The sequence below is a fragment of the Chiloscyllium plagiosum genome, unplaced genomic scaffold (assembly GCF_037043375.1).
Source record: "Chiloscyllium plagiosum isolate Xiang-an unplaced genomic scaffold, Cpla_swu_hap1 HiC_scaffold_11, whole genome shotgun sequence".
NCBI classification, from domain to species: domain Eukaryota; kingdom Metazoa; phylum Chordata; class Chondrichthyes; order Orectolobiformes; family Hemiscylliidae; genus Chiloscyllium; species Chiloscyllium plagiosum.
The window spans coordinates 34500411-34515879 of NW_028270149.1; the positions used below are offsets into that span (position 1 = coordinate 34500411).

A 15469-nucleotide genomic window follows, 5' to 3' on the forward strand; every position below is an offset into this window, starting at 1 on the left:
TAAACAGCTCATTTGCATAAGCAGAACCAGAGTGAATTGTTTGATGGTGAGGACACAGTGACTAAATAGCAGAAATAATAGCGTGTAAGTCAAAAGAAGTTGATAATTAGATAAGAAGCACAAAAATAACCCTGGATTTTGACACCACCCTTCTTTGTCAAAGTATGTGCCAAAGTGTTTTAGAATCCACATAGTATTTCTGGACTGCTTCTTGTTGAAACACAGGAATACGACAGCTAATTTATGCACAGAAAACTTGCACAGATTTCAATGTGAGATTTCCCAGACAATTTATTTCTGTGATGTAATGATCCTATCCACAAGATACCAAATCCAACAGTGCAATGTTCATATAATACTGCACTGTAATGTTTGCCTTGATTTTTGCACTCAAGGATTTGGACTTGTTGAAACTTTATTGCTGGAACAGCACAGCAGGTCAGGCAGCATCCAGGGAACAGGAGACTCAACGTTTCGGGCACAGGCCCTTCTTCAGGAATGAGCAGAGAGTGTTCCAAGATTTGGACTTGGACTCACTACCTTATAACTGAATATAAGGTAACCGAGTCATGGTCGACAGAAAGGGACAACAGAAACAACTGGAGGAATGAATGGAAAATCGGGCAGTTTTTGTCAGCTAAGGATATTAAGAAATATGGAGCCAAGGCAGAGGTTGTAATTAAGATACAGAAAAGCCATGACCTAACTGGATGGTGAAACAGACTCATGGGCTAAATGGCATCCTCCTGTTTGTGTGTTCCTCTAATACAAGTGAACAGCATTTACAAAAGAACGAAGAGAAGGTGGAAGAGAAAAATTATGCATCCACGAATGATAAAAGGGCGGCACGGTGGCTCAGTGGTTAGTACTGCTGCCTCACAGCACTAGGGTCCCAGGTTCAATTCCAGCCTTGGGTTACTGTGCAGAGTTTGCACATTCTACCCGTGTCTGTGTGGGTTTTGTCTAGGTGCTCCGGTTTCCTCCCACAGTCCAAAGATGTGCAGGTCAGGTGAATTGGCCATGCTAAATTGCCCATAGTGTTAGATGCATTAGTCAGAGGGGGATGGGTTACTCTTCAGACTTGCTGGGCTAAAGGGCCTGTTTCCACATTGTAGGGAATCTAATAATCTAAAATAAAAGCAACAAGATAAATTGTAAAGTGTTTAATTGTGGGCGGATGTTAAATGGCAAGCAACAAGAAACATTTTCTTGGCTAGCTGAGGGTACAGGAATATAATGGGAGAACGCTGTACAGAAATACAGGATCCTCACCAACTTGTAGCCTCACCTTTTCCATTTCATCGACTTTGGAACAACAGAAACTGCTTTTCGAGCACTAATGTCACATCAAGTGCCATCTAGCCATTAGCATCCACTTCAAGGTGACCAGGGTTGTTGGGAGGCAGCAGTATGTAAGCTGGGCTATAGGTGTTGATGGAAAGGGTGTGGAGAGAACAAGTGAGAGGGTGGGGTTGGGGATGGAATCTGCAGTGCCTGGGGTGGAGCAGAATGCAGGAAGTTTGAATGGAATGAAGAGTGTGGGGTTGGGGGGGTGGGATTTGTTGGTGAGCATTTGGGATGGTCAGCTTTGCCAGCGAATGGACTAAACACAGATCTGTGACGGGAGTGATGGTGATTAGTGCTTGAGCTATGGCTGAGTGTGACAAGTGTTGGAAGTCACAGGGACAGTGAGCTAAGCTGAGGGTGGCGAAGGGTGCTGGAGTGCTTTGTTATGATCGAAAGGGATATGCTCCTGAACAGGCTTTACTTCTGCTAACAATAGCTCCAAATAAATATGGTAAAAATGTGTATAACTAGCAGGCAAACAACCAATCTTACGCACTGGGAGACTTCAGAGGACCATTAGCAAGGGTTAAAAATGTGATGCTGGAAAAGCCCAGCAGGTCGGGCAGCATGAGAGGAGCAGGAGAATTGACATTTCGAGCATAGGCCCTTCATCAGGAAAGGGTTTCCCAGTGCAGATTAGTGTTTACGTTGGTTCCCCAGAAGTTCTGATCAATTATGCGTCTCAACACCAAGAAACCACTTAGTGTTTGTTTTTTCTGGGACAGGAAATCTGGACCATAATGTCTAAGGTGTGGTGCCCAGAACTTCAGATGTGGTCTAACCAGAATTTTATTTAACAGTAGCAGAACATCCTCTTCATTATAATCTAGCTCAAAGGCCCACTGAAATTTCATTAACCCTCCATAATGACACTGTAGCTGACTTCTTTAGTTTACAGATCTATTTACATGCATCCCTAAATTGCCTGGATCTACTCTGTTCCTAGATTATCATCATTTAAAAAAAAACACATAAATCCTTTTCTCATCCAAAATCGATGACCTCACATTTATCTGTGCACTGAATTTCACTTACTTTGTCTATCAATGGTTCTTTTTAATTCTTTGTTCCCACTAGCACTGCTTATTGTACCACCAAACTTGGAGTCATTGGCAAACTTGGATCTCTGTCTCTCCATCACATTACTGAACAGAAGAAGCTCCATCACTAAATTGCCTGGTGCAAGACACTTTCCAACAATTTGAACACAATCTTATTACTACTACTTTCTGTCTTTAATTGAGTAACTAATCACCCAACTAGGTCTTTGATTTCAGGTTAACTGTGGGTTTGGTAAAGAGTACACATCTGAAACATGAGTTTCCCTGTTCTACTTCCAGAGTGCTACTTCACCTGCTGAATTTTTTAAGCATTTACTGTTTGATAAGGTTGCAACTGATACAGGCCCCAGATCTCAGGAAGGATGTGTTAGCATTGGTCAGGGTCCAGAGGAGGTTTGCAAGAATGATCCCAGGGATAAAGGGCTTATCATATGAGGAGGGGTTGAGGACTCTAAGTCTGCACTCAATGGAGTTTAGAAGGATGAGGGAGTATCTCATGGAAATTTACAGAATATAGAGAGGCCTCCATAGAGTGGATGTGGAGACGATGTTTCCATTAGTAGGAGAGACTAGTACCCGTGGACATCATCACCTGAGGAGCCTCAGATAAAGGGATAACCCAAAGAACTGAGGTGAGGAGGAATTTCTTCAGCAAGAAGGTGGTTAATCTGTAGAACTCATAGCTGCAGAAGGCTGCGGAGGCTATGTCTTTTAAATAGAGTTAGATAGGTTCTTGATGAGTAAGAGGATCAAGGATTATGGGGTGAAGGCGGGAGGATGGGGTTGAGAAGCATATCAGCCATGATTGAATGGTGGAGCACACTGGATGGACTTAATGGTCTAATTATCCTCCTATATCTTATGGTCTTCTGAGGAAACAGGCAGGCATCCTGCATGCAGATTTTAGGACACGCAAATCTTTAATCCACTAGAAGGTGTTTTATGACAGCGAACAATTTGCTCTCTGATTTTCTCCCTCTCTTTTTCTGATAAAAATATATTACTCATGTCTAGTGCTTTCCCTACTGCTTTAATTGTGTCTGGTAATTTACCTGCTCCATTTCGCGTTTGAACTGGAGTCTACTTCATAAGCTATCTTTGACATTCAATAAAACTGATTGAGCAGAACAGGTCCTTTAAAATGTTGAAACTGCACTTGTCATGTGAATGTACTAATGGAGAAACCATAAAACAGGGCTTTGAGTGATTAATTTGGAAGGCAGGCATGGTAAAATGATAGAGTGATGGTGGTGCAAAGTAGAAGTAAGTGTAAATTGTGAAGATGAATGATCTTATGAGACAAGAAATAAAAGTAAAATTTGGGCCTAAAGGAAATATAAAACTTACAGCAGAGGAGGAGGAAAGCTTAGAAGAGCTGGCAAAGGGAAGGCTCCTGTGGAGTAGGAATATGGTGGAAGAAAGGCAAATAGACCAAGGGGTATGGACCTACTGCCAACTCACTCTGTTTGTCCTTTGTCTTTTCAGCTATTGATACTTGCTGTGCAATTCTAGTGATTAATATTTCTCTTTCAGGTTTTCAGTGCTCAGACGTTTTTCTTTGGTCTTTATTACCTTACTCTGTTAAGCTGAATTGAGGCATATTTGAAAATATAAATCAATCATTTCAATAGTATGAAAGTTTGCTTGTATTGTTGTATGTGTAGATTGGTGTATATGTACATTAGGTAGAATTAAAAATTCATGCATGTTATCTTTAATAAAAATTATACATATGCATTACATTCAGTAAAATGAAATCTATTTTAATTAGCCAAATTTGCATTAACAAATTTTAATGAGAAAAATGAATACATTATCTGTATTATAAAGTGCCAACTTAATTTTTTTGAATTACTAGGAGTATAATTTTTAATTAACTTAAGTTGCCCATGCATTTTAGTATAATTATTGTGTAATTTCTTTCAGCATGATGAATATAACCTCCAGATCTTTGTGCATTTTTCTATTGTGCTGAGAAAATGATACAAACGACCATATATCACAATGCTCTGAACAATGCGTTATCTGTGTCAGAACTCTTTAAGCCAACAAATGCTACAATACTTTTCTTGATGGTTTCACGGGAAAATGCAATTCTCATTGTGGAGCTGAGACAGCAACAATAAAATAAAGCCTGTGATTCAATACTGTTTTGTTGTTTAATTGACTTCTAAACTGGGATAGCTGGGTGTCACTTTTAACTTCTATTTTAATGACACTTGGCCTGCGTATATCTGGAAACATTGAAGAGGCAAACTAAGTCAAGGGTGGTCATTGTACGGTCGCTTTGTTTTTCAAAACTGTGGAGGCATAAATTTCATCCCTGCTTGCACCGGTTTGGTGGGTGACCTGTGCTACAGCTACCTCCAGCAAGGTACACATATACCCTTTTGACCAGGATTCTCTGCCCAACTGCTAGCAGAAGTCTGTGAGTTGATGCAGCCAAATTGACTACTATCTCACCAGGATACATAATTTGGAGCACACTGGCCCAGAAAAATGAAATACCTCTTCACAGTTATTCAGCTGCAAGAGGGGCCTAGCACAAGCATCAATTAAAAGATCACATGTGGCATGGTGGCTCCATGGTTAGCACTCCTATCTCACAGTGCCAGGGACCTGGGTTGGATTGCCCATTTGTGTGGAGTTTGCACATTCTCCCCATGCCTGCATAGATTTCTCCGGATGCTCTGGTTTCCTCTCTCAGTCCAAAAATGTGCAAGTTAAATGAATTGGCCATGCTAAATTGCTCATAGTTCCCATGGATGTGCAGGCTAGATGGATTAGCTGTGGGAGATGCAGGGTTACAGGGATAGGGTAAATGGGTGAGGCGCTCTTCAGATGGTTTGTGTGGACTTGATGGGCCGAATGGCCTGCTTTCACACAAAAGGGACTCATAGAACATAGAACAATACAGCACAGACCAGGCTCTTTGACCCTTGATGTTGCACCGACCTGTGAATTATTCTAAGCCCATCACCCTACACTGTCCCAACATCATCCATATGCTTATCCAAGGAATGTTTAAATGTCCCTAATGTGGTTGAGTTAACTATTTTGGCAGGCAGAGCATTCCACGCCCTTACCACTCTCTGAGTGAGGAACCTACCTCTAACATTTGTCTTAAATCTATCACACCTCAATTTGAAGCTATGTCCCCTCGTAAGAGCTGATGTCATCATCCGCGGAAAACGACACTCACTGTCCAACCTATCTAATCCTCTGATCATCTTGTATGTCTCTATTAAATCGCCCCTTAGCCATCTTCTCTCCAATGAGGACAGACTCAAGTCACTCAGCCTTTCCTCATAAGACCTTCGCTTCAGACCAGGCAATGTCCTAGTATATCGCCAATGCATCTTTTCCAATGCTTCCATATCCTTCCTGTAATGTGGCGACCAGAATTGCAGACAATACTCCAAGTGAGGCAGCACTAGCATTTTGTACAGTTGCAGCATGACATCACAGGTCCAGAATTCAATCCCTCTACCAATAAAACCTAACATACTGTATGACTTCTTAACAGCACCATCAACCATGCTGGCAACTTTCAGGGATCTATGTACGTGGACACCAAGATTCTCTCTGTACATTCACACTGTCAAGAATCTTTCCATTGACCCAGTATTCTGCCTTCCTGTTATTCTTCCCAAAATGAATCACCTTACATTTATCTGCATTGAACTCCATTTTCCACCTTTCAGCCCAATTCAGCAGATTATCCAAGTCTCCCTGCAACCTGCAACATTCTTTAACACTATCGACCACTCCACTGATTTTAGTATCATCTGCAAACTTACTAACCCATCCACTAATGACCGCATCCAAGTCGTTAATAAAAATGACAAACAGCAATGGTCCCAAAACAGATCCTTGTGGTACACCATTAGTAACTGGACTCCAGGGTGAATATTTTCCATCAAACACCACTCATTGCCTTCTTACAGAAAGCCAGTTTCTAATCCAAACTGCTAAATCACCTTCAATCCCATGCCTCCACATTTTCTCCAGTAGCCTCCCATGTGGAACCTTATCAAAGGCTTTGCTGAAGTCCGTGTGCACCACGCCAACTGCCCTAACCTCATCCACATGCTTGGTCACCTTTTCAAAAAAATCAATGAGGTTTGTAAGGCACGACCTGCTCTTGACGAATCCATATTGACTATTTCCAGTCAAATGGTTGCTTGCTAGATGTTTACAAAACCTATCTCTTATAATCCTTTCCAAAACTTTTCCAACAACAGACATAAGGCTCACTGGTCTATAATTCCCTGGGTTATCTCTACTGTCCTTCTTGAACAAAGACACAACATTTGCAATCCTCCAGACTTCTGGTACTAAACCTGTAGACAATTACGGCTCAAAGACCAAGGCCAAAGGCTCAGCCATCTACTTCCTAGCTACCCACAGAATTCTCGGAAAAATCCCAGGGGATTTACCTACTTTCACACCTTCTAGAATTGATAACACCACCTCCTTACTAACCTCAAACCTTTCAAGTCTAATAGCCTGATAGGGCTAATAACACAAAAGGGACTCTATGATACTTCTTTGATAGCAGGCAGCCAAGTTGTACCAAAAGCACTTTTTAATAACTCCTGCTATTGCAAGGTGAATGCAGGAACTCCAGAGGGCCTGTAGTAACTTATAGTTTTGCTAGGGACTGTTGCTGCATCCTCACATTGAGAATGAGGAGTAAAAACTGAATTCAGACATCACTTGATTCCTGACCCTTCCCATTTCTAACTTTCCAGTGTTTGTTGATGGTACTCCACATGGTTGAAGCTCTCTGGGGGATATGAATGAGCCTTAGGTTATAACAACAGTGTCTGGTGATGACACAAAGTGGGAAGGGATGGCCTGAGGTCACACTGTCGAAGGACTAACTTGACAGGCTTCTGGAGGCATAGCTCAAGGGAGATACTAATCCTGATACCAATCTCTACAATAATCAAAGAATTACCAGCTTTTAGCTTTACAAACAACTGGTCACAATTACTATTGGGATGCTTATGAGTGATGGTTTCAATAGTTTTCAAAAGACCTTAACTGTGAGAGTTGTACATAGAATTGTGTCCAGGTTTAGATGCGATCCTTGAGTCTAATAATTAAAGTTGAAAAATTTAATTTTGAAATTTGTCCTTTAAATTTGAGACAAAGCAATTAGATTTGAAAACCAGAGTCAATTTTTGTTTAACATGTTATGATTTATATTTTTTTGATATAATTGCATGTTGAAGTTTGAATGTAAGGCAAAATGTGCTTAATGAGTTATTATGCAAAGTACAAAGCGTTACTTTTACATGCTGGGTGTGTTAAGTGATCGAGTTGAACTGCAGAAAGTAGCACATGATATTGTGTCACACATTTTGCAACTAACAAATAGGCTTCCTGTCAGTTGAACGCAGAACAGGAATTGAACATATGAGTAAAGCTGTGGTTCAGCCATCAAGCTAGGTGGAAGTGGAATACAGGTGAAAGTCTTGGACAATGAAATGCTAAATTAGTAATGACAATAGAAATAAGCCTCACCGTTACAGTACTGGAAGCATTCATAATACTCCAATTGCCTGCTATGCTGTGGACACTCTGCATATGTAACCAGGTTGTACAGTGCAACTGTAGCTGAATTATCAATTTCTTTCCCCAAGGTGAAAATTCAAAATCAGTTCCTTTTTGATTACTTTCTTAACTATTTAATAGCTTAACAATCTTAGTTCACTGATGTTGCTAAATGCATTGATGTCCAGAATTTTCTTAGACTGAACGCTAGGAAGTGACTTTTTCGATAAAAAGCCCAGAAAGTTCTTACCTTTTCTGAGTAAGTGTAGCTCCATATTTTCCCATCTGCCAGTACTCTGGATATGATCTTGCCACTTTGATCATATTCCATTCGTTCAACCCAAGTTCCCCGCTGAATGCCTGTCAGCAGCCCCACTGGGGAATAGGTGACATTGACCTCATTGAACTTGTTACTGGGTGCCCAAAGAATTGGGCGTCCAGATTGGTCATACTGAATTTTGAGAGTAAACTTTCGATGGTCATCATAGATCTTCCCAATTCTGGTGCGACGGTCAAAGTCTATGGACAGCAGGTTTCTGTTATGAGCCTAATGATAAACCAAATCTGAATCAGCATCACCAACAAGTTTATTGCCTTGAACTTTTAAGATAAAATTCCAGTTAAACTCTGACCATAACAAATTTCATCATTTTTCATTAAGAAAGATCATTTTCAAAAATATTTTCTTCTGATTACAATTTATAATTAAATTGTAATTTCTTTTCTGTAGTGTTTTCCATGAAGAACTTGCGAATCTTAGCAATGATGAGATTATAATTCTAACATTCCAAGAATCAATTTACATGAACGTAAAGTCTTTAAGACAATCAACTGTCACAAAACTTCATAGGTTGACTTAAATTATAGAAAAGGTTGCCCAATGATAATTGTAGATTTTATGCTTATGTTTGAAAATGGCATTTTGAACTCTGCTCCATTATGATCAGGTGGCACGGTGGCTCAGTGATTAGCACTGCTGCCTCACAGCACCAGGGACCTGGGTTTGATTCCCACGTTAGGCACCAGTCTGGGTGAGTCACTCTTTGGAGAGTCAGTGTGGACTGGTTGGGCCAAAGGGTCTGTTTCCATACTGTAGAGAATCTAATCTAATAATGTGATATTCATTCATTTAAAGAAAAAATTAAAATCACTGCGGGCTTTGTAAAACCAATGGAAGGAATAAAAAGGAAAGAAAGAATTGTGTTTTTACATTGCCTTTCACAACCTTAGGATGTCCCAAAAATGCTTTACAATTAGGTAATAAAGTACTTTTGAGAGGTAGTCACTGTTGTAATATATAACTATTTTGCCTCAGGCATGATAGTCTAATGTATCATTTGAATTGCTGAATTTGAATGTTACTAATTCCTGATCTTGGTAACTACTTTTCTCAAGATCTATAATCTTGCGGGAATTCATTTTGTTTTGATATATGAATCATATTATAAAGCAGAAAGAGGCATAAGTAGCAAAAAGCACAATAAATTATTTCATTGGTTATTCTTAACATTTTTTTTCATGTATCCCATGTGTTTCAATGCAAATTTGCACAATTTAACTGACTTATGGGATGTATTAAATTTATTTAATATTTCTTTCATAAAATAAAATGACTATCCTCAAGACAAAAAATGAAATGCAGAATGTTGTGTTAATGTTTGGAAAAGAAGTGTCAAATTTTGTATTCCAAAATGACATTGCACAGTGGATCAATGGTTAGCTGCTATCTCACAGTGCTAGGGACCTGGGTTTGATTCCAGCTTCAGGTGACTGCATAGCGTTTGCACACTCTCCCCATATCTGCACGGATTCCACCGGGTGCTCTCGTTTCCTCCCACAGTCCAAAGATGTGCAGGTTAGGTGGATTGGCCATGCTAAGTTGCCCTGTAGTATCCGGAGATGTGCTGGGTAGATTAACCGTGGTGAATATAAGATGTTAGGCTGGGTCTGTGTGGGATGCTCTATGAAGGGTTGGTATGAACTTGATGGGCCAAATGGCCTCTTTCTGCACTGGAGGGATTCTATGATTCAAAAGCAGGACCTACTTTTCCACATACTTCTCTCTCTATTTGTATCTTTCTGCAGTTTTTTTTTGTTTATTTAAATTTGCCTCAGATAAAATAATTCTACAAGCTTTTAAATATATTATTGAACCTTTGAGGCTTACAGCACAGAGGGTTTTGTTAATCAGTTTAGTATTCTGTGCTAGCTTACTCTGAGAGCAATTCAAAACTAATTCAGCTATCTTGCTTTCACCTTAGAACTCTGTATCATTTTCTGCTGCAAATGTTTATCCAAGTTCTCTTTGAAAAGTATCTGTCTCAATAGTTGCATGTGGCAAACCATTTCCTGCTCTAACAATCATGTGTACAACAACATTTCTCTGAACCTCTCTTCTCACTTTTGGTAATAATTATAAGTTTTGAAGGGGTTATTATTGATCTCCAATTTGAGGAAATAATCTTTCTTCAACTACAAAAAAACTTCAGTAAATCTCCTCAGCCTTCAAATGTTACATTTGAACATTTCTAATTTCTTAAATCTCTACATAGCTGGTTTAATCCTGGTGAATCTACTTTATGCACCTTATACCTTTAATGTTCTTTCTATAAGAAGGTACACACAAGATTCGCACTGTGGTTAAGCAAATGTTTGCATTACTTATCCAATCTTGTATTCTATGACCCATTTATGAAAAGAATTAAATGTTGTGACATTTCCTTTATGTTTTTTGGCTGTTTAATGCCATACTTGCAGAGAATTTAAATTCTTAGGTCTGTCCGTTCAACGTCTTTCAGCCTGTCTGTAATCTTCCCTAACTACATAATAAAATGTACATTAAATTGCATCTGGCATCTGCATCCCCAAATCAATCTATGTTTTCATGAAGTGTAACTGTCCTACTTGATGCATTCCATTGTCTTGCCAATAAGTCTTGAAATGTTCCTGCTTATGCCCAAGTTCAAATATCAAAACTGCCAATAAAAATGAATTCAGCACTGGCCACATCATACGTCACTTGCACTCTTTATCCAATTTGAACTTTGTTTATTTATCTAAGTCTTTATTTTACATTTCTCAACCATCTTTTTATTCATGTTGTTATGTACATTTGCATGAATATTTCTAACAAGCCTCTTGTGAGAGGTCTATTGCATGCCTTCAGAAGATCTACATACACTAGATTACTTTTTTGTATCCAATTGACTGCTTTTTCAAAAGGTCTGTTAAATTTGCCAAACTAGCCAGTCGTGCACTCTCCTTTTTCAATAAATTTGCATTGTCTATTTTCTTGTCTCATCACATTAATAGCATATTCCAGGAGGATGAAAATTGGACACATAGATCCCTTTTTATCGGTTATTGCATGTGGGCGTCACTGCCAAGTCTGGCATTTATTATTCCTCTTTAATAGCCCTTAAGAAGCTAGTAGGTGTGAGCTGCCTTCTCGAACTACTACAGTCATCTGGTTTATGTGCACTCACAGTACTATTTGACTTTCAGGGTTTTGATCCATTGACAATAAAGGAACGGTGATATATTTCCATATCTGCTTAGGGTGTTTGCATTGGTGGAGGTCATGTTTGGTATCTGCTGTCAAAAGATACTTAGTTGCAGAGTGCAGCTTTTAGATGGTCGATACTATTGCATGGTAAGGCAATGGTAGTGGTGGAGGCATTATCCATCAGCAGGATGCAGAGTCTGCTATCTCCTCTACTTTCAAAAGCCTGAGTACACACTAACAGAACCAAACATATTTGTTTTGAATTCAGCAAATTCCTTTGTTTAATTATCTCTAACTATTGCTCTGCATAACCTTTGAAAAAAATTGATGTGATTTATTGGTACAGTCAATCCTCCAAACTTTAATCTTCAAACTAAGTCTCTCTTCATCATTGATCAGCCCAACCCTTCATAAACCTACTATTTTAATAGTTATGATTAGATTAGATTACTTACAATGTGGAAACAGGCCTTTCGGCCCAACAAGTCCACACCGATCCTCCGAAGACCCATTCCCCTACATTTACCCCTTCACCTAATACTACGGGCAATTTAGTATGGCCAATTCATCTAACCTGCACATCTTCGGACTGTGGGAGGAAACCGGAGCACCCGGAGGAAACACATGCAGACTCGGGGAGAATATGCAATCTCCACACAGAGAGTTGCCCGAGGCGGGAATTGAACCTGGGTCGCTAGCGCTGTGAGGCAGCAGTGCTAACCACAGGCTCTAGGATGCTGATAGGTGAGGACCTGGAAACAATCATTATTACGGAAGAGGTGGTATTGGACAAGCTGATGGAGCTAAGGATAGACAAGTCTTCTGGCCCTGATGATTCAACCCAGGATACTAACAGAGATGGCGGAATAAATAGCAAGTGCACCAGTGGTAATTTTCCAAAATTCGCTGGACTCTGCGGTAGTCCTAGCAGATTGGAAAACAGCAAGTGTGACGCCACTGTTTAAAAAGAGAGGTAGACAAAAATGGGTAACTATTGACCGGTTAGCTTAATCTCTGTAATGGGGAAGATGCTTGAGTCTATTATCAAGGAAGAAATATCAAGGCATCTTGATAGGAATTTTGCCGTTAGGCAGACGCAGCATGGGTTCAAGCTTAACAAATCTTTTAGAATGCTATGAAGATACTACCAGTAAGGTGGACAATGGAGACCGAGTAGAAGTGGTATATCTATATTTTGAAAAGGTGCGGCACAAGAGCTGCTGCATAAGATAAAGATGCATGGCATTATGGGTAAAGTATTAGCATGGATAGAGGATTGGTTTATTAATGGGAAGCAGAGTGCGGATAAATGAGTGCTATTCTAGCTGGCAATCAGTGATTAGTGGTGTGCCTCAGGGATCAGCACTGGGACTGCAATTATTCACAATTTATACAGATAATTTGGAATTGGGCACCACGTGTAGTGTGTCAAAGTTTGCAGATGACACTAAGCAAAGTGTGCAGAGGATTGTGAAACGTTGCGGAGGAACACAGATACTTTGAGTGAATGGACAAAGGTCTGGCAGACAAAACACAATGTTAATAAATGTGAAGTCATCCATTTCAGTAGGATTAACAGTAAAAAGGATTATTACTTGAATGGTAAAAGTTGCAGCATGCTGCTGTGCTGAATCACGGAAGGTTGGTCCGCGGGTATAACAAATAAGTAGGAAGGTAAAAGGAATTTTGTCATTCATTGCTGAAGGGATTGATTTTAAAAACAGAGAGGTTATGTTGCAGCTGTACAAGATGCTGGTGAGGCCACACCTGGAGTACTGCATGCAGTTTTGGTTTCCTTACTTGAGAAGGATGTACTGACACTAGAGGGGGTGCAGAGGAGGTTCACTCGGTTGCTTCTGGAGTTGAGAGGGTCAACTTATGAGGAGAGACTGAATAGACTACGATTATATTCATTGGAATGCAGAAGATGAGGGGGCATCTTATAGAAACATATAAAATTATGAAGGGAATACATAGGATAGAAATAGAGAGAATGTTTCCACTGGCAGGTGAAACTAGGACAAGAGGGCATAGTCTCAAGATTAGAGGGAGCAGATTTAGGACTGAATTGAGAAGGAATCTCTTCACCCAGAAGGTTGTAAATCTATGGAATTCCTTGCCCAGTGAAGTATTTGATGCTACTTCAGTAAACATTTTTAAAGCTAAGATAGATTTTTTTTAACAATAAAGGAATTAAGGGATACAGTGAGAGCATGGGTAAATGGAGCTGAGTCCACAAGAAGATCAGGCATGATCTTATTGAATGGCGGAGCAGGCTCAAAGGGTCAGACAGCCTACTCCTGCTCCTAGTTCTTGTGTTCTAATGATGCAAATGGGGATGTAGCATCCATTTTTATGGGGTGGAGATTCTTGTTATAAATGTCTATGCACTTATTTTATTGAATTCACTGGTGTCAGTTGCTTTCATAAATATTTCCCTTTCATGTGAGTTGAATCAGATTACCTTATCCTTGCTGTATGACAATGTAATCCAAGACCATCATAATAATACTCAGCATCATCTGAACTGGATATTTGTGTTTTTGCAAGTGTCCTTCAACCAGAACTGAAAAGCGCTGAGTGCTCTCTAAATATGATCTATTGCATGATGATTTATCAATGTCTTTTGTTTTGTCATGAAAATATTTTGCAGTTATCATAATATCTTAATAATTATGACCTGCTTTCTGGAAATAAACTTTCTTTCTTGTACTAACCCGAAATCTCCTTCCAAAGACAGCAAGATTGCCTTTGCTCTGCTCCTTCCTCTGTCTCCACTCCACTATGTTTGGATTGTGTTCAGTAGGCAATGAGATGTTACGTTTTCCCATAGTTGGATTTGCAGCTCCAGCCAAGAGGTGAGGTTCTGTCTGTAAAGTCAATTCCATCCCGCTGGCAAAAGTGACTTGCAAAGAGCCATCAGAGCCAACCCGGTAGGTATTTTGAATGTGCTCTGGAAAAAAAAAATGCCTCTAATAATTAATAATTAAGTTTATACTTCATTAAAGTTGTCTTGCTGGATCTTATCTAAGGGATGCAATCTTTAGGTCCATGACATGGTGGGCTCAGTGGCAGGAATGGAGATTAATTGGCCAGGGTAATTAATCAGAATCCTGGCACCTTCTTGTTCCCTCTAAAATGAGGGTCTGGATGAAAAGGCTCAAACTCGACATACCCAACCAGTTTTCAATTGATGCCTCTTTAATGGTTAATCAATAACCATTTAAGGGCCCATTCCCACTTGGGCTGCAATTACCTCAGCTTCAAATTGAGCAAACAAAAATCAGCCCCCCCCAAGTTGAAAACCCATGCAGGCTGCCTGTCAGTTGGAGGATGTCACTCAGTCTGCATTAGTTGGCCTAAAAGTAGTTTTCTGTCCCCTTGGACCTTGTGGTCTCTGTTGTCCTCCTGTTAGCAGCCATGGCTTTCTCAGTGGTATTGCCAAATCCAAGAGCTGCCAGGCTCCAATTGGTTATCAGCTGTCATAGGTAAGGATTTCTGCCCTGAGAGATTTGATTTCAGAGAAAGGTGAGCTGCTGTCATCCAAACTGCCTGATTGGAAGAAGAAATGATGACCTTGCACTGAATTAGGCGTCCCACCATCTTTTGAGCAAGCAAACATAAGACTATAAGTCATAGAAGCTTCCTGTTGCCTGCCACTTCAACACATCACCAATTCCCTGGCCCATATCTCTATCTCAGATTTGCGACAGTGCTCCTGAAATACTCAGTGCACGCTGGAAAACAGCACCTCATTTTTCACTTGGGAACTCTGCAGCTTTCTGGACTCAATATTGAATTCAATAATTTTAGGGCTTGAGCACCTTCTCCAACATCCTTACCCCAAACTGCACTCACTGGGCTTTCATTTACATAGGCTGCTATCATAAACAACCCATTGTCAGCCACTAACAGTCCCCATTAGCAGATATTAATTCTCCCAGGCTGGACTTTACCCATTCCTTCATCTGCTCAACAATTTTTCTCTCTCTCT

At 40.0% G+C, this 15469-nt stretch overlaps 1 protein-coding gene across 8 annotated transcripts in view; it reads right to left on the minus strand.

Annotated features, from left to right (window-relative positions):
* The window catches only part of tenm1 (teneurin transmembrane protein 1), a 2430772-nt gene that overhangs the window by 23921 nt on the left and 2391382 nt on the right, over positions 1-15469 (minus strand). For all 8 annotated transcript variants that reach the window (XM_087991975.1, XM_087991977.1, XM_087991976.1 and 5 more), the window contains 2 exons: positions 14193-14428; positions 8221-8517 (listed from right to left, as the gene is read on the minus strand). In XM_087991975.1, the coding sequence (XP_087848101.1) occupies positions 8221-8517; positions 14193-14428 (533 nt within the window). The remainder of the gene's footprint in view (positions 1-8220; positions 8518-14192; positions 14429-15469) is intronic.